This window comes from Podarcis muralis, chromosome 2, assembly GCF_964188315.1.
Source record: "Podarcis muralis chromosome 2, rPodMur119.hap1.1, whole genome shotgun sequence".
Lineage (NCBI taxonomy): Eukaryota > Metazoa > Chordata > Lepidosauria > Squamata > Lacertidae > Podarcis > Podarcis muralis.
The window spans coordinates 35,443,560-35,463,322 of record NC_135656.1 but is presented as its reverse complement, the minus strand read 5'-3'; the positions used below and the strand labels follow the sequence as shown (position 1 = coordinate 35,463,322).

Genomic DNA, 19,763 nt, shown 5'->3' with positions numbered 1-19,763 from the left:
AAGCCACTAGGACTCCCCATTTACGTGCTTTTCATTTATGGGGCGGGGCGGTCCAGAAGGTAAGTGGAGAGTCACCTGTATTTGGTAATTACATAATGATTAATCGGGCCATGACTCAGATGAAAACTTTGAGCAAACTACTGTAATTTGTATGCACCTGATTTCTCTGTTCTTGTCCTCAGATCCTCAAGCACAAATGACTTGGCTGTGCTCATCTCTCGCATGCAAAAAAATGCTGACCAGGTGGAAAAGGACATCCTTGAAACACAAAACAAACTTAAGCAGGTAAATTTGGGAGGTTGATATGAGACCCACACTATGTGCTAGAGATGAAGGGGTATTGGAGAAAGCCCTGAGTAGAGCATTAAAACCCTGAAGTTTCAGCTGCATATGTATAAGCACACCCAATGTCTAGGTGGTGTACAAGAGCTTTAATACATCATTTTGTCTCCAACCCAATGCCTTCGGGAAGTATCATCTGTTGTTGTTCCCTCAGCATGCTAAGTCTATCCTTCATAAATTTGTCTCACCTGTTTTTTTTCAATCCTCTAAGCTAGAGGCTACCAGTGTATATTTTGGCAGTGATTTCTATAAATTAATGATTATGCACTGCTTGACGAAAAACACTTTCCTCAAGTTTGTGAAAATACCGAGAGCTGCCTGTTTGTACTCAAGAGTAAGATTTGGCTTCATGATTCACAGCCACTTCCTACCATCTCCGATGGATAATGGCATTTATGCACCAACACTTTTTTTGATTACAGGACAGCAGTTTCCGCCAGCAGAACAAGCCTTTTGAGTTCCAGCAGGAGAACGCCAAAAACCTGAAAGAGGCCGAAGTGCTACTGAAGGACCTCTTCCTAGATGTGGACAAAGTCAAACGTCTGAAGCACCCTCAGGCCTTGGAAATTGAAAAAGAGTGAGTTTGTAATGCTTCTATTTCTTTGCAACCCTTCTGAACTAAATTTAAATAATAATAATAATAATAATTTTATATATATATATACCCCACCCTCCCCTGCCAGAGCCGGGCTCAGGGCGGCTAACACCAGTAAAATTACAATAAAAACATAATGGGGGGGGGGGACCAATTTAAAATATGGGTCAAAATACAATTTAAAATGCAGCCTCATTTTAATAGTAGCTCACAGATCAAAACCATAAGGGGAGGGAAACATAGGGGTCAGACTGAGTCCAAACCAAAGGCCAGGCGGAACGGCTCTGTCTTGCAGGCCCTGCGGAAAGATGTCAAGTCCCGCAGGGCCCTTGTCTCTTGTGACAGAGCGTTCCAACAAGTCGGGGCCAGTACTGAAAAGGCCCTGGCCCTAGTTGCATGGTGACTAGGGATGAGGCACAAATTAGATTCAGTTTGCATTTTAAGGTGAATCTTCCAAATCTGCACCTTCCAAAACAATGTACAGACTGAAATTCAACCATGCCTGGATAGCTCAGTTGGCAAGAGCATGGTGCTGATAATCCCAAGGTTGCAGGTTTGATACCCATTTGGGACACCTGTATATTCCTGTATTGCAGGGGGTTGGAAAAGATGATCCTCAGGCTCCCTTCCAACTTTACAATTCTATTATTCAAAATTTGCACTTCTCTGAATTTTGCAGTGTGGTTCCCCAACCCAAGATATGTGTACAAAAATGCATGTACTAAGGTAAAGTTGCTCAGAAATGCATAAAGCAGCAGAGAAATTAATTAGGGTAAATGTAAATATATGGGGAAATATGCTTTAGAAAGATATATGTACAGTGGTACCTCAGGTTAAGTACTTAATTCGTTCCGGAGGTCCGTTCTTAACCTGAAACTGTTCTTAACCTGGAGCACCACTTTATCTAATGGGGCCTCCTGCTGCCACTGCGCCGCTTGAGCACGATTTCTGTTCTCATCCTGAAGCAAAGTTCTTAACCCGAGGTACTATTTCTGGATTAGCGGAGTCTGTAACCTGAAGCTTATGTAACCCGAGGTATCACTGTATATTAGGCAAATGTGTATACAAAAATGTGTATATTAGGAGGAGTCTACACTAAAATGGAAGTCTGATAAACTTAAATTGACAGATTCTCCCATCCCTAATGGTAACCCATGTGGCTGACTGACATCAATAGGTGATAAACTCCAGACCAAACCTTTCATTGTGGTCCTGGTCAAATCTTCCTTAGGTTAGGAGACCTAATTTCTAACAGAGAAACTTCCTTCTTTCTTGCAAAGCATCAAGCAGCTGCACGGCCGAGTGACACACCAATGTGCCGAATATCGAGATCTGTATGAAAAGTTTACACTTCCTGAAGCTGGTTCCAAAGTGGACTGGGGAAAAATTCTAGAACAAAAGCAGGTAAAGGTTGCTAAGTGGATACACTGGCATTTGATTTGAGCAAGCAGATTTGCTAATAAAGGTGAACATTAATTCCACTAAGGAAAACAAAAGGCATGATTCAAGAAGTGTAGTTATGTTCATGGGGATTTTATTTTTATTTATTAAATGTCTATACCGCCTTTCATCCAAAGATTCATGGGGCAGTTTTCTATATAAAAACACAAAAATACATAACATAGTAACAAACAAAAGCAATAACCTCCCCTGGCTCAATCATTGATAGCAGATGAGACCATCTTCAGATATGGCCCAGTATACAACTTGATGGGAATTCAACCTGGTCATCATGATAATCATAGTAGCTATGGTTTGGATCGCAACCTTAGGCCCTCTTGTCACTGCCATCATTGAAGGAACTGTAGCAGAAGGGGGTTTGTTTGGATTGTTAAATGCAGTTTCTTTGCAGTAAACCTGAGAAAGTTTTTTTAATGTTGCAAATATCTTAAAGCAACCCGGAAGATGCAGCTGCTTTAATAGTGCCTTTGAAATAAATGCCCCAGGCTTGTAGTCAAGATGAACCGGCAGCTGTTTTGCTACTGAACATACCCTTTGCCACAGACCTGCTTTCAACTACTGGCACTAGACCTGAGGTTTTAGAATGGAGGGTTGCCTTGTCATCACTATAGCTCTTTGGTGTCCAGCTGGGCAGGGCATAAATAACAATACTTTGTTGATAATGTTGTTGTTGATGATTATGATGATCTACCAGCAGATGAAACAGGGTTCCTTAGTGCACAACCGACTTTTTCCTCCCCTGACTCAGGGGGAGTCAAATTCCCTGTTTGGATGATGATCCAGTCTACGCTTCCCTCCACATCTCCTATTTACGCTATGGGCCCCTAATAAAGTCTGTGAGGAAGACAACACACACACACACACACACACACACACACTTCTCTTCTCTGGTGTCCTAGCTATGGGCAGAGTAATGGCTGGAGGCATGTGCATTGCAAAGCTAGAAGATATTTTGGCTGCTGCCAGCCACACTGTTGTCTTGGATGTAAGCCTACTCAGCTGTTTCTTCTCTGCATGAACCTTAACTCTCCTCCTGCCCTGCTTCCTTGAAAAATCAACAGCTAAGGCTGTGTACACACTATACCTTTAAAGCACATTCAAAGCATGTTTCTCCCATCAAGGAATTCTATGCACTGTATTTTACCCCTCAGAGTTACAATTCCCAGTATGCCTTAACAAACTACAGTGCCCAGAATTCTTTGAGGGGGGAAATGTGCTTTAAATGTGTTTTAAAGGTATATTGTGTACACAGCCTAAGGTCCTCCTGAATCAAAGGATTCTCCTCTGCCTGAAAAGCTTCATGGCAGAAAAAATGAAGGGGGTGCAGTTTTACCAATAATGGTTTTGTGCTGGTAAAACCACCAGGCCTTTTGAACCTGTCCTGAGAACCTCTGCCTCCCCTCTTCTGTTTTCTCCTGCTCTGTTGTTCTGGTGCTCAGTAACCTCCAACATCACAAGGTAAGGGGGTCCTTATTGCTGGCAGCTACCACGAGGAACATATCTTGGCGTAGGAGGTTAGAGGAATGGACTGGTCTTTCTCAGTTGGGTAACCCTTAAAGTGCTCTTACTGGCTTTGTTGCAGAAAGAAATCGATGCAGGGAAATATGGACCTACTATGCCAGAGCTGGAGAAACAGGTGGCAGAACACAACATCCTTCAGAAGGAAATTGAAGCATATGGACTCCAGATCAAGAACCTTCATAGTCCGGTAAAATTGCATATTTCATCTACCTTTCCAACTCTGTTGACAGACCCCATTGTGTGCCCCCAGAATGTGTTCAGTAGGGTTTCCTCAACCATGCAGTACAGATTCCGAGGTTGTATAGAGTATTGCAGATATTACTATTGTGCAGCTGGAAGCAACTGGGTGCATAAAAACTGACTCCTTTTGAAATGAAACATGGTCCAGACCCATTAGATATTATTCAAAACTTTACTTGCAGAACTTTATTCAAAACAGAACAAAAACATCAGTGATGCATCCAAGTAATTTTATACAATATCTTGCGCTGTCCAGCACAGGCTCAGCATCTGATAAATAAAAGGTCTATAAAATCTCAACAGTTAAAAACTTGAGAAAATAATGAAGTTTTGTGCTGATGCTGAAAAGATAACACATGAAAGATGCTTAAATAAACATAGCTTTGGTTCTTCAAAAAATTATGGTATTTGTTTTTGTTTTTAAGGTATTTTACTGTTTTATTATGCAAACCACATTTTTATTTTTATATGAAAGCCAGTCAATAAATGCTTCATTGATTAATTAAGTAATTAACACTGTATGTATCAAATGGACTTCTGGGGGGGAGAGTATTACACATTTGGGACATTATGTGATTATGTGGCCTTTTTTAGGACATTGTACCTCAGCTGCCCTATTACTGAACTGTGTGATAATAACAGCCTACAGAAACAGACTGAGCCTTAATTACCTTAGTAAAGTAAAATTGCTAATTGACAGTGATGACTAATTGGTAGCCAAAAGTAAAGGCCGACTTAGCTAATTGATAGCTTTCTGCTGCCATTCTTTAAACAGAAAGCTATGAGTAGTCTGCTTTGAAAGGATGAAACAAAGCCATAATTTTGCACTCAATGTTCAAAATTCAATGTTCCCAGCATCACTTTCCTGAATCTGATTCAAATTAAAATGATAAACACTGAATTAGTACACACAGAATACCAGCATTTTGAAATAAACTTGTTAGCATCAATTTATTTAAAAAGCCAGAAGACTCTACTTGAATCCAAATTGTATAAAATAAGTCTTCACTGACTTTCCTACAGTACATGTATTGGACCCTGACAATTGCCTGCAGTAAGACAAGGTCTGCTTTTTAAATAAAACTTTCTATAGTCTATGAAATTATTTTTTTTAACTTATAATCAATTACTTTGTGAATGTTCTCTCTCTCTCTCTCTCTCTCTCTCTCTCTCTCTCTCTCCCTGCCCTCCTTACCAAACAAATAGGAAGCAGAAGATTTAAGGAGCCGGCACAAGAAATTGCTGGTAAGAATCTTTTCCAATATGTCTAGAATAGAATTTAATGTGTTAATCCATAGACCACAACATCACTTTTTCTCTATGAGGTAACTTATTTTTCCTTTAAAAAAACCCAAATGGATTATTAAAGAGGCTTTTATATTTTAAAGAAAACTGTCAGGTTCAGACAGGGAGTTGTTGGGAAAATGAGGCACGTTTAGCTGCGTCCCAACCTGGACTAGTCGGTTCCTGAAGCACTTACAAAGCTGCTGAGGCATACCCAGGGGCAGAGGAAGGTGGGTGCGGGCCACCCCGGGTGTCACCACTGAGGGGGGTGACAAAATACCAGGCGGCACTCACCACGGGGCCTGCAGCGCGCCCGAGCCACGCGTCTCTTCCGGAAGAGACGCGGTGGCTTGGGCGCGTGCAGGCTCTGCGCTGCCCAAACGGTCCGCTTGCTGCCTCTTCCCCCACCCCAGCTGTAGGGTGGCTGAGTGGGAGGAGGCAGGCAGACTCCGGAGGCTCCGCGGTGCGCCCCACCCCTATGGGTGCCCTGCCCTCGCCCCACCCCTGGGTGCGCAGCCCCAGGCACCCAAGCGGCTTCCTCCACTGCTAGGCATACCTCTGCACCCTTGGCAATAAGCTATATTGGGACCTTCAAGGTTGGGAGGGACCATGGACCAGACACTCAAAAAGTTTGCTATTTGCTGCCTTTCACACTGTGCCAGTGACTTCCTCTGCAGCCATCAGGATTGGGTCTGCTCTACTCTGCCCCCCTTCTCCTCCTCCTCCTCCTCCTCCTCCTCCTCCTTCTTATTCTTCTTCTTCTTGACAACCATATGTCAGGGGTGCTCTGATGGTGTTTCCTGCTTGGCAGGGGGTTGGACTCGATGGCCCTTGTGGTCTATTCCAACTCTATGATTCTATGATTCTCCTCCTCCTCCTCAATCATCTGTCTGTCTGCTTCCTCCTTCCCTTCCTCCACTTGCTGCTTTCCCTTCTACTTCCTCCCTATCCCTTCCTTTTCCCTCTTCCTGCAACTCTCACCCACTGTCTCCATATTTATTCCCTCTGAGCCATGCTGGGTGCTCCGCTCACACTTCTAATAGTGCTGCTGGCCACCTGGGGAGGGGTCCCCACAGGGCTGCTGTGAAGGCCCACACCAGCAACTGGATTCCTCCTCCGAGACCCCAGAGGAGCCTTCACCCCTCATCCAGCCACCCCAGAGCTGCGGAGGAATGGGCTGGGGAATGGGCAGGTGGCCTCCTAGCCACTCCAAGGCAGAGTGGAGAGGTGCAATTTTCGCACACATACTTGGGCCTGCAGCCTTGGAGGTGCCAACCTGGTCAACCCCTAGGTACACTCCTACAAAGCTGAAGTTGGTTACTAGTTCCCAGTACCTTATTTACATTTCCTGGTTCCTTGCATAAAGGAAGCACTGAATGTGTAATTGGAAGCGTGAGGAAAAGAAAAGCATTTGAATGCCCTGGGTGCAGTATTTAAATTCTGCCCCTTCCACACAATGGTTTCCAGAACCTGAGGGCCCACTTCAAGCAACCAAACAAGCCACATGACTCACTGAGCACAAACACCTTCATTTCAGTCACCCATCCCCACAGTAGCCAGCGTCTCTACGGGGAAGTTTTTGGACTGAGGTTTTGAGGCTGGATGTAGAGGGAGATCCAGGTTCATATGATAAACATTCAGCGGTGGCCTTTGTCTTTCATTCTAAACTACTTCATGGAGTTGTTGTGGTGTCAAATTATATTCTGAGGGAGAATTGAAACGAACCACGTTCCCTAAAACGGGCTATAGGCATTCTAAGTTAAAATTGCTGCCAAGGCATTGAAATCTCTCTCTCTCTCTCTCTCTCTCTCTCTCTCTCTCTCCAAATGGATAGAAAGCCTCTATCTGGAGGGGGCAGAGCTTGGGCAGCCTCTATACACACCTCCAGGGTTGCACTAAGGAGCTGGGTTACCTCACAGAGCAGCAGAACAAGATATTGAGGCAGGACTGGAGTGACCAGATGGCTGACCCCCAGTCTGCGCGGCGTGAGTACGAGGTAAATAACGGCATTGCAAAACAAAAGCACCTGATAGGGAAGAACATGAGATTTGGGGAAGAATTCAACGTAGTGCTTTGGCAAGGGTTCCATAAGCACAATAATTTTGACTTGCCAGGCAGAAGAATTCCCTTACACGGTGTCCTGGGGTTCCCTCAACACCTGCAGAACCAATTTTGGGAGCCATGTCCTGCATGCAGTGGATGTGATTGTGTGGGCTTCGCCTAGCAAGGCTTGTTTGTAGAATCCTGCCCAAAGGGTGGTATTCAACTAAGTTGTACTCAGAGTATACCCATTGAAATCAATGAACATACCTAATTTCAGTTGATCTGCTCTGAATAAAACTGTTGAATGCCACCCATGGTAACTTTTTGGATAAGACTTTGGTCAGGGAATGCGGGTTTCTTTTATTTACTCTCCAAAGTGATTTTTAGCTCACAATGATTCATATGTGTAACAGCACCAACATGCAGCATAGTTGCATTGGTAGGAGTCCTTTTAATTATCGGTGTTGAACATCACTTTACTAAACAGATAACTGGGCCTATTGCTCTTGTTGTTGCCCTTTACCTCAGTCCACACTCAGAGGAGAGTCCCAACGTATATTCAATATGTTCTGGTCAGTCAAAGCTCTCTGAACTTGGGCATGTTCGTAGTTACTCTGACTTGGTTAACAGAACAAGGGTGGACCCCAGAGGAAACCATCCTTTAGGCTTCTTCTGAGCATGCATGCTCTCTAGTGCTCCTTTTATGGAGCTACAAAGTGCCGCACAAGCATGGAAACATTGAGGAAGCAGAGAAGAGAAAATGTAAATGGGGAGGATGGAGGAAGCTACCTACCATGTTATGAAACTTTTATATAAATGGTTGGGGAACCTGTTCCAGGCTGCTTTGTGGCATGGGTATCTGTGTATATGAGAGAGCCAGCAACAAGGAAAGGGAAAACGGATACTTTTGCATCTAGATGCTTCTTTCTTTGCATGCAAACCATTTGTGAATGGGGATTTGGGAACAGAAGTCCTACCACTTTCAGCTGACATGAGCTATCACTAATCTATGCCCTGGATTCCTTAGCCAATTGGGTCTGGGGCACATCTGGAAAGTTCTAGCCACATGAACTTCACATTTTTCCAGTTGTTTTATTGGGAGAAGAGGTTATGTAAACATCCTCTTTGTCTTCTAATGCATTGTTTCTCTCTCACACACACTTTCATATGAAAATCTGAGCAGCAGGAGTTTTCTCTGCCCCACTGACGTCAGTAAAGGCATCTAATAACTAAGCTTAGCGGTAGATTTGGCATTTTCTAGGACATGTGGGGCTACTGCTTCTCCTAAAATGCAAAGGACCTCTTAGCATTCAAAGTGCTTATATAGTGTGCTTCTTCTGATCCTCCTGCAGGATTTCAAAAATAATGAACTCCTTAGCCAAGAAGAGTATGTGAATACCCTCCAAGATGACGGAGAGAGGATGGTCGAATTGAAGCATCCAGCTGTGAGCCCAATTCAGGTAGGTGCAGAACCTGGAACTCTCTGTGTGCCCAGATCTTCAAACAGTTATGCACTGATTCTCCCATAATCCCTGACCATTGGTCATGCTGGCTGGGGCTGATGGGAGTCCAAGTACATCCGGAGGACCACCAATTCCCCACCCCTCTGCTTAATGAAGAATTGTTCTAGATTTCTCTTGCTTCAAGCTATGTCTAAATGTTTGTGATATTATATGGCCCTCCAGAGCGAGTTCAGGAGAACAGCAAAATAAAAGAGTATTTATTGAGATACTGTTTCGCCATTAAAACCTACCACATCCTGAGAGCTGAGAGCAGGCAACTCTAATGTGCCACTTAAAAAACCCATATCATTTCCCCCAAAGTTTTGCAATCTGCATTAGATGAAGGATCTTCTCTGAACAATTACACCAACCTTACATTCTGTGTTTTGTTGGACAAATCCACACTACAAAAATAGCTTAGCAGACATCCCCTTCTTCCCAAGGAAACCTGGGAATTGTAGCAGGGGTGTGGGTGGAATCACAGAGAAATTTCTGCAGCTTGGCAAACTACAATTCCTAGGATTCTTTGAGGAGGCAGCCATGACAGCTAAAGTGGTATAAAAAGACAAACCTAAGTTTGACAATATAATGCCAAACTTTAATGTAAAAGGTAAAGGTACCCTTGCCCGTACGGGCCAGTCTTGACAGACTGTAGGGTTGTGCACTCATCTCACTCTAGAGGCCGGGGGCCAGCGCTGTCCGGAGACACTTCCGGGTCACGTGGCCAGCGTGACAAAGCTGCATCTGGCGAGCCAGAGCCGCACACAGAAATGCCGTTTACCTTCCCGCTATTAAGGATCCCTATTTATCTACTTGCACCCGGGGGTGCTTTCGAACTGCTAGGTTGGCAGGCGCTGGGACCGAGCAGCGGGAGTGCACCCCGCCGCGGGGATTCGAACCGCTGACCATGCGATCGGCAAGTCCTAGGCGTTGAGGTTTTACCCACAGCGCCACCCGCGTCCCTCTAAACTTTAATGTAGCACAAAGCAAAAACTCCCCAGATGACCTTGCTCTGCAATTTCTGTTTCCTTTCATAACTGACCATTTCCAGGGCATTTGTCTGCTTGTACATATGACAGGCCAGAACTTTGACCCAGCTATTCCTACATACCACAAAACCATGAGGAATTTTATGTTTTGGTACACAAGAAAAGGCCTTTCGGAATGGGAGCTTTTGAATCAGGTCACCTGCCAACCTGTTTATTGAACATGCATCATGATCCATTTGCCCTGAAGAACCAGAGGGCAGAGAACCCAGCATATCCAGCAACATATAGCATGGCCCAATTAGTATGGTATTCTCAACTGAGAATATAATCATGGAGAGCTTGGGCTAGAGTCCAACAATGCAGCTTCTCAGGGAGTGGTAATATTTTGCAATCCGATGGCATTAGTATTCGGGGAATGAGATGTTGCACAAGAATAAACTACACCGCTGTCCATCCTCTAACTGTGCAACGAGCTTACGCGTGTGTTTTGAATGTTAATATTCTTCAAAAATGTTTTACGACACACCTCTGATCCAGACCTTATAGAAACTGATAAGTTCACATGATACAAAGCAAATGTGTTGATTTCCCTCTCTCAGATTTTGAACAGCATATTATCTTTCCCCTGTAATATGATTTCCTTTGTTGTGTGGATTCAGCAGCCCACAGCTACATACTTCTGCCAGTTTGGGGGTTAACAGAAAAGAAACTCCGCGGAAAACCATGAAGCTAGATGGAGAATGACATGAGAACTATTTCATTTCCACTGCAGGCTCATCAGGAAGCGCTTAAGAATGAGTGGCAGAATCTTCTCTACTTGTGCATCTGCCAAGAGAACCACCTGAAGAACATAGAGAACTACAGAAAGGTAGATTGTGGGAGGGTACTAGAAGGTGGTATATGAGGGACTCCAGGGATCTCAAATCTTCATGATCATGTGTAGAAACTTTTAAAATATTTAGGCAGTTTCCTAAGGGCAGGCAGACAAAGTTCACATGAAACTTAGTGATCAGAAGGTACACCTTCAGCAGTTTGAACTGCTTGAGCCTGCGCCATCTCATGGATCCCTCCTCACCCATAGCTTAGAAAGATTCCATGTTCAGAGTCTGAAAGCATTTGTTTGTCTAGTATGTCCATAGAATTGTAGAGTTGGAAGGGACCCTAAAGGTCATCTCATCCAACTCCCTGCAATACATGTTGCATTTGTTTTTGCAGAAAATCTCTTAATTTCATAGGGCTCGATTCAGATTTTCTGTGAGCAGTCCTTCTCCCTGTGCCCTGTGCTCTAGAACTGCTTCCAAAGCAGCAGTGCAAGGGGCTTTGGGGTTGGGGAGCAAAGGTTTAACAAAAATCACCCTTGCCCACTCTCTTCCACCCATCAGAGCCATCTGAGTCCATTCCACAAACAGAAGCAGACCTTCCATTTGTGGAAAGGCAGGTCTGAATCTAACGTAGTCCTTTTAACACTCTTTGAATCCCTTTTTTTTGGGGGGGGGGGTTTACAAAAGAGATTTCTTACTTCATTGCTATTGAAATTTCTATCTCATCCTTCAGACGCATTCCTAGGGCAGCTTACAAAGAATCAAAATCCAATACCATGCAAGTGATTAAAGCCATTGCCACTTGCAAACGACGTATTAAAAGCAGCAAAATCTAAAACAGCAGCATGCATTTGCCAGCAGATGTAAAAACCATTACACGACCTTAGAAAATATAGAGCTCTTCACCTGGTGCTGGAAGGTCATCAAAGTAAGTGGCAGGCAAGCTTTCCTGGGAAGAGCATTACAGAATATGGGAGGCACCATGGCAGCGACTATTGCCCAATGTTCATCTGCCACTCCTGATATGGAGGGAAACCTGTAGAAGAGTCTCTGTGCAAGATCTTGGTATTGATAGAATTAGGGCATGTCTCCAACATTTTAAATGCTTTAGCACTAAACCAAATGCATAGAGGCAAAAGTCATGGCCACATAGTACTGGGTCACATGACAGTTGAGGTCTTAATGCAGGCCCCAATCACAGCAATGGGAAACTAGTGGAAGCAGACAAACTCTGGAGCCCTGAAGCTTGCACTGACCTGATAGGATGAGGCTATATAGTTAAAGTTTGGCAAAAACAGCAACATGAACATTCTGCTATAGGAGCACAGCAGCAGAAGTTAGCAGTGTCTGAATTTCATGGTCAAAGTACATTTCTCTGACTGTTTTGCTACTGCTCTTCTCTCTTTTTTTGTATTTAGTTCTATGACGATGCTGATGCTGTGAGCCATTCGCTAAACAAGCTGAACAATGACCTTGATACGAAATACAGCACGTTCAACAAGGACAGCCCAGGAGTGGTGTCTGATTTATTCCTTCAGCTGGAAGTGAGAACCACAAGGGGGAATGGGGACGTGATTTCAACAAGTTCTTACGTTTTAATTACTGGCCTGGAGCAACCGTGCCTCTCCTGGATTATTGCAGCAACCAAATCTAATTATTTTTATGGCTTCATCTAAATTCAGTTAGGTGCACAGCCTGGGAGTTATAAATTGGACAAGTGGACTTGATTCACTTCATTAAATCGAGGGAAGAGAAGCTAAGATAAGAGGGGAAAGGAGGAGGTGAGGGAAGATGAGTTGCTGGGGGGGAAACTGCACCTAGTTCCTGTGCCTTGTGACTGGGTTCTCTCCCAGAAGGTTTTGCTCCCCAGATAAGAATTAATAAAACACAGAAGTTCTGTTCAGATGAAGATTATGGATGAAGGGCTGACCTGGGTTGAGCAGTGAGATCACGTGCCTTTTGAAAAGTTCCTGATTGTGCAGTATGTGTACAAATTGTGCATGCACAAGCTCTTTCAGACCTTCAGATTAATGTGCATTTTAGGAATGGAGACAGCAAACATGATCCAAGTCCCCCTTCCATGCTTTCTTCTGAATGTGTGGACAGAACAAAAGTCATTGTGCCATCAACATCCTCAAAATTAGGGTCTCCAGCCCCATCAACACCCAGCCCACACAACTTACAGGCCATCAAACAAAATGCTTTCCACTAACTATGTATGGCAGAGCACCGGGAGCTCGCTAACTAGCCTAGATCTTTGAAAACAGGAAAATTGTCATCTACCTAGCAGGCCAATGTATAGGGCTGAGGGGCTCTGCATGGCTTAGTGGGCCACAAGTTGTTCTGGTCCTGCTCTAGGCTGCGTTATTTGCCCAAAATACGCACCAGCTCTGAACTCTCTCCTCCTCTTTCCTGTCTAGAACGATGAGAAGTCTGTGAAACAAGCTGAGAGGAGCATTGCTGAACTGAAAAGGAGGAGCAAGGAGATTAGCCCTTTGAAACTCCGCAGACTCCAACCCTCCCAGCCAATTACCGTGACTACCATCTGTGACTGGGATTTGAGTGATGTAAGAAAATGGCCTTGTCGTATCATATGTGATGGAAACTGATTATTCTGAAATTGTGTACCGTGTACCTCACTGTTGTTTCTGAAGAGGTTGCTTTAATCTCCCTTTTGCTGCTACTTCTGCATCAAATCAAGCAGACGGAAAAGCAGCGGTGAAGTATTTGGGTGCCATGTTTGAAAAAGGAACAGTGTGGTATGAGAGTTCTCTATGCCCAGATATCCCTAAGACAGTGCAACAACCAATCTGTAGCACACCACAAACAGTGAGGAGGTGTGACACCACACAGTTGATCCCTTTATTGTAGGATATACCAGAGTGACAGAGTTTAAGGGAAATCACTATATATGGCATTCCACTCATTTGGGGCTAGTAGGGTAAAGTTAACAATGACTACTAGTCATGGTGGCTGTATACCATCATCAGAATCAGAGATAGTGTATCTGAATATTGGTTTCTGGGAATTATGGACAGGAGAGGGATTTTGCTCTAATGCTCTGTTTATGGGCTTTCCAGAGACATCTGGTCGGCCACTATGGGATTTAAGATGCTGGTGTAGATAGGTCTTTGGTTTGATCCAGCAGCAGGGCTCTTCTTCTGTTCTTAGTAATGGCACCAAATGTGTACATGTACAAACATCTAAAATAGACCCAGGGCACCTCTGAGCTGCAGAAACAAAGAACAACATTTTGTGACATCTGAACAATGTCTTGAGTTTGTCTTTCTAGCAAAGGGTGGCTATATTTGAAATTCTCTCAAAACCAAAACTTTCCTTCTGTCTTCCTTCCTTCCAGGGGCGGCTCGAGATGGGAGAGAAGTATATGTTGCATGACAACAGCAACCAGGAAAACTGGGTCGTGCAGAATGCCAGTAGAGAGACTAAGGTAGCACCTGCTGTTTGCTTTTCCATCCCCCCTCCAGATCTAGAGGCCATAGAGAGAGTTAACAGGTGAGTACAAAGCTTTTTCTCTCTGTCTCATGAGTATACCACTAGCAGTGCACATGCCGCAAACAATAAGAACATATTTTCTATCTATTCATTACTGGTGATTTTTAAAAATCGGTGAATACGGGTTTTATTTTTATTTATTTATAAAACTATATAATGCCATATCATAAAATATTAGGGCAGTATAGAACACAAAACACCTTTAAAAACGATGGGGTTGAACCATGGTTTTGGAAATTGTCCCATATCAGAGGTTCTTCTCTATAAAAGAGGTTTAATGGCATTCTATCATGCGGGTATTATGTCTGCATGTGCTCGGAAGCTGCAAAAGATCTGGTTCATGATGGTAGTGAAATGTTGCTGGATGGAAATGGTTTTCAGGCTCCCATATGCCTGTTGTTTAAGGTGCGGGTTTTGTGGTATCATGTAGCCTCTACACATAGACTTTCCATAATCACTTGGAGAATTGTTGTTTTTTACGATCAAGTGGTGTATAATTTTGACAGCAATTCATGCAGGGTGCTGCATCAGTAGTCACTCCATAAAGCTTTCATGTTAGCAAGCATGAGTGCCCTGCCAGTGGAACTTGCACATCTACATATGCTAAAAATGTGATTATTGTCACCACTGAGAATCAGCCTTAAGACCGTGGTGCATAATTAGGAGGGGCATCATGGCAGCAATTTCCCTTTTCTCTTGTTCATTTTTCCTCACGAAAATACACACTATTCATGTCATTTGTTGCTTAGGAGACTCTCTGAAACAGGAATTTTAATTAGTTTATGTCCTTCCAGCTCCTTAACAAATTGGTCTTTGTAGATTACACCTCTCCCACTGAAGGCTCTGCAAATACGTGCTATCTTTTCTAATTAGTACTCTCTCTTTTTTTTGGCATTATCAGGATACCACATTTACTCCAAAACAGTGCAGACAACCACCAGAATCTAAGACTGATCTTTGTAAAGCATTCAGGGAACAGTTTTCCAAGTAAAGATATTTATGTAGCTAAAACAGCATAATCTATCCTCAAGAGGGGGGAGGTACCAGAAAGGTTGAGGAAACCCCAGTGTTTGGAGAAGTACAAAAAAATAAAATAAAAACATTGAGAAAGCTCTGGGTGAGAACCCCAAATCAGTTCAATGAGCACACTCAGTGGGGACAAAATGTGGCCGGGCTGTTTGGGTGTGGGGCAGGGGTGGGAATAGAGTATCCAGGGCATGCCTGGTTGGCCTGCACACGGAATAAGTCCACTAAGGAGAGACTGGCAATGGATTGGGTCCACTAAGGAGAGACTGGCAATGGATTGGCTTAGAGGATGGAAAATAGCAAGCAGGCAGCAGCCATTTTGTGTGGGGATTCCTTTCCTGAGCCCTGTGCATGTTGGTGGAGAGCACATTAGCCCGCCCCTCCCCTGGCTCCATCCCCATTCTGCCCTTTTCCAGGTCCAAAAGTCCTGCACATTGGTGGTCGTGCGTCAATTGGACATGCGCAAAATGGTTGCTGCCTGTGTATGTGTGTGTGTATATATATAATAATAATATGCACTGGACAGAGGGAAGTAGAAGCAGGAGTGCCAGCTTGGCCTCACAACTGTGGGTGCCTGGGGCCATGGGTGCCATGCAGCGTGCACGGCCCTGGCGCTAAAAATTGTGGGTGCCCAGCCCCTTCATGGAGAATTTTGTGGGTGCTTGGGCACCCACGGTAGACGTATAAATTGCTGCAAGGCTCATAGACACTTTCCAGAGTGAACATGGCAAAGGAAACAATACACACCCTAGAAAGTACCCGTTGGCCTTTGTCAAAGTAAAAGCTGATGGGAAAGTATCTTCTGAGAAATCTCTAGCAGAAATCGATTCATGGGGTACTTAAACAGCATGGGACCACTTCTGTGTGGATGCTTCTCAAACACACAGCTCAGCTAATGTCCATAGGAAGCAATCTCACAGGTCAGGCAACTAATGTAGTCACTTACCATGTCAACTACCCGCCTGCAAGCTAGGTAGTTTAACTGCAGATGTTACTGGAGCGGCAGCAATACCAAAGCAGCTCTGATTTTAAAATTTCACATTATTTTTACTGTTTGGTTTTATATACGATTGTCATAACCTGCTCTGATATTTATTTATTTATTTTTCAACAATTATTTCAATATAAATACTTGATATGGAATAAAATGACCTGCTTAATGCCCCACTAGAAAGAGGCAGTCTCTCTGAGCTTGCCTCGTGTACACGGCAAGTGTTGCAGGGAAGCCCTGGGCTGTGAATAACGTTGACTTCCTCCTGTCTTGTTCAGGCTGGAAGGTGAGCTGAGCGCAGTGAAGCAGAGGAGAGCTACAGTCCAGAACACCTTGAAAAGCAGCCATAGGGAACCAGTTAAATCCAGCCACCAGGGTATGTCAGCATTTCAGCCATTCTCTAAGGGGAAATTGCAATACCATTGTGGCGTGACGGGTTGGTTAAGGTGCTCGCCTCTCTTCCCCATGGGCCTTCAAGTTGCCCAGTCTCTGCTTGTGCAGGAATCCATAAGGATCAGAGATCCTAGGGGAAGGCTTAACTTACAGGGTGGATGTGGAAGAAGATGAACAGGAGGCATTTAGGCATAGCAATTATCCCCATGGACAAATGCAAATATCTGCATGCTTTATTGAATAATACTTGTCATTTCAGTTCCAGTCAGAAGCACCACTGTGGCCCAGGATGATCCCCAAGCCGGCCAGTTGCTCCATAAACTGGATAACGTTGGTGGTAACTTGGACCAAGTCAAGAATGAGATTTTCAGCCGCCTGAGGTCTCCACTAAACCACAGTGACCCTGTAGAGGACCTTACTCAACGGATCAGAGAGCAGGAGGCAAGTCCCCCTTTTTTTTGGTAAAGTGGCAGGAGGTAAGTTTTGACTGCTCACTTGTGCCTCTGATAAGCCTGTTCATTTTTAAAGGGAATGAACACCTTCACAGGGCAGAGAGGTTTCTACTGCTGTTTTTCTGCCTGTACATTTCACGTTCCCACCCCCTCAATATTTTGTAGAATGAATTTTAGCCTGTTCTCTCTCTTTTTTTTTTTTTTACGGCTTTCCTCAAAGATGTGGATAAATAACTAAAATATTTGGCTACATCTATGAAGGTTCTGTGGTTGAGAGTTGCTCATGAAATAATTGCCTCAGTATTCCCAGATATGACTGGTGACCTAACTCCATTGGGCTGGAAAAGTCTTAAAGTGGTGCTAGATGCATCATTAAACCTTATAAGCTTATAGGCCATGTAGACACGTCAATCCAATGGCTTCAAATCCACTGGTGGTGTTGAGACCTATGTCCCTAACTGGTCTCTTTGTAAATGACTCTTGTATTACATTGAATTTCACTGACTGATTAAAAATAAAATCCGCCTTTATATCAGGGAACAGCAAGGAGACTTCAAGTCATAGGAGCAGAAAAGGAAGCTGCCCAGAAGGAGTGTGAGGCCTATCTTTCCAAGAAGCCTGCTGGCACCTCTGCCTCCCAGCTTCCTGTGACACTCAACAGCATCAAGAACAAATACAATGATGTTAAGGTGCTCTCCAGGCTCTATGAGGAAAAGTAAGTGACTTCAGCAATATTTTGGCAGAGAATAGAACTCTGTTGCTGTGTAAAGGAGGCAGCAGCTTGCAAAATGTTTCTATGAAATCTTAAATGTTTTCACCTGGACAATATATAGCGCTTTTTTTTTTGCTTTGGTGTGGTGTTGAAGAAAACAACCTAGAAGTGAAATGTTGTCTTTTGGCATTATAATGTCTCCCCCTCTCCAGAGCCAAAGCAGGCCTGAACCTGGAGAATCAGATAGAGAACACAGACAAGATCATCAGCACCCTTGAGGCCAAGTTATCTCATGATGGCATCATCCCAGCCTCGCCTAATGCACTGCAGGATCGTGCCAATGAACTTCAGGTGAGGGACCTTTGGAATCAGAAGGACATTGGTACAGGGTGGGATAGGACGGAGTATTTCTTTTCTTTCTGTGGGTGCTTCTGGGCCAGTGCTTCCCTTATCCCTAACCACCAGAGAATTTTATCTCCCAGGCTCACTTCCAACTGAGGCTGCAACATTTTCCATTTGCTAAAACCCCAAGTGAAACTATTTATTTGTCCTTTTTTTTCCTTCGCCACACATTGGTTCCATTGATTTGCAATTAAATTACAAACAATACCTGGCTTTTCATTTCTGCTCAGCGCCACACCAGTCTCCTTCCACTTAGCAGAAACAGGCTTGGCACTTCAAGACCAAACGATCGAGGAAAGCAATCAGACTGAGATTTCGGGAGGGTTTTTTTTAATCCACAGGTTGAAATAAAATTGCTGTTCTGAACGGATGGTCTCTTTCTTTCACAGAAACTGATGCGAGATTTGGTGAAACATGAGGACAGCTTGCTGAAGCTGAACCGCAGCCTCAAGGATGCTGAGCACAGCTGCAGTGCAGTGCAGAACAATTTTGAAGAGTACTGCGCTGATCTGCCAAGGCAGAAAAAGGAGGTCCAGCTACTTAATGACCGATATCATGCTGTTGCTGACCAGCTGGATCACCGGTAAGAAGCCAAATCCTCTCCATTGGTGGGCATGGAAAGTGTTTGTGTGTATCTGGACATCCAGCCTTGCGAGCCAACTTAAGGCCAGATTTGGAACAGGTGGCTTCCAGTCTCTTTTTGCCCTCGAAGATGATATAAAAACATATAAATATACACCGGGAATAAGAAAATTAAAAGTGCAGTACAATATAGTGGTACCTCGGCTTAAGAACTTAATTCGTTCCAGAGGTCTGTTCTTAACCTGAAACTGTTCTTAACCTGAAGCACCACGTTAGCTAATGGGGTTTCCTGCTGCCGCTGCTGCATGATTTCTGTTCTCATCCTGAAGCAAAGTTCTTAACCCGAGATACTATTTCTGGGTTAGCAGAGTCTGTAACCTGAAGCATCTGTAACCTGCAGCATCTGTAACCCAAGGTACCACTGTACTAAAAAAATGAGCAGAAGACAATAATTTAAAATATCAGGGAGAAAAGGCTTGGAGAAATAAAAACATCTTATGGAGGCATTTGAGAGAGTCCATTGCCAGAGTGTGCCTTTCCTCAATGGCAACAAATTCCACATTAAAGGGGCCACAACAGTGAAAGCCCTACTGCTGTAGGAGACAAAATGAATAGTAGGAGCTCTACGTACCGCGAGGAGGTTCTATGCCATGGAACATAATGGCCAGGTGGGGGGTGTAAGAAGAGAGACATTCTTTCAAGTAGCCAGGTCCCAAGTTGTTTAGAGCTTTATAAACACATAGCAACATCTTGAACCTGTCCCAGTAGCTTATAAGCAGCTAGTGCACCAGCTTCAGCAGGTGTCATACATTGGCAATGATTAGCTCCAGACAGCAATGGTGCAGCATTTTGTACACTGCAGCTTCCAAGCAAACCTCAAGGACAGCCCTACAT

The 19,763-nt window shown here is 44.0% G+C and overlaps 1 protein-coding gene across 3 annotated transcripts in view; it reads left to right on the top strand.

The window, feature by feature from the left end:
* The window catches only part of EVPL (envoplakin), a 48,823-nt gene that overhangs the window by 22,008 nt on the left and 7,052 nt on the right, over positions 1 to 19,763 (top strand). For all 3 annotated transcript variants that reach the window (XM_077924220.1, XM_028716943.2, XM_028716944.2), the window contains exons 4-19: positions 183 to 285; positions 765 to 919; positions 2,218 to 2,341; positions 3,981 to 4,106; positions 5,366 to 5,404; positions 7,278 to 7,439; positions 8,839 to 8,946; positions 10,750 to 10,845; positions 12,217 to 12,342; positions 13,219 to 13,365; positions 14,157 to 14,311; positions 16,607 to 16,704; positions 16,981 to 17,162; positions 17,710 to 17,888; positions 18,098 to 18,236; positions 18,677 to 18,870. In XM_077924220.1, the coding sequence (XP_077780346.1) occupies positions 183 to 285; positions 765 to 919; positions 2,218 to 2,341; positions 3,981 to 4,106; positions 5,366 to 5,404; positions 7,278 to 7,439; positions 8,839 to 8,946; positions 10,750 to 10,845; positions 12,217 to 12,342; positions 13,219 to 13,365; positions 14,157 to 14,311; positions 16,607 to 16,704; positions 16,981 to 17,162; positions 17,710 to 17,888; positions 18,098 to 18,236; positions 18,677 to 18,870 (2,133 nt within the window). The remainder of the gene's footprint in view (positions 1 to 182; positions 286 to 764; positions 920 to 2,217; positions 2,342 to 3,980; positions 4,107 to 5,365; positions 5,405 to 7,277; positions 7,440 to 8,838; positions 8,947 to 10,749; positions 10,846 to 12,216; positions 12,343 to 13,218; positions 13,366 to 14,156; positions 14,312 to 16,606; positions 16,705 to 16,980; positions 17,163 to 17,709; positions 17,889 to 18,097; positions 18,237 to 18,676; positions 18,871 to 19,763) is intronic.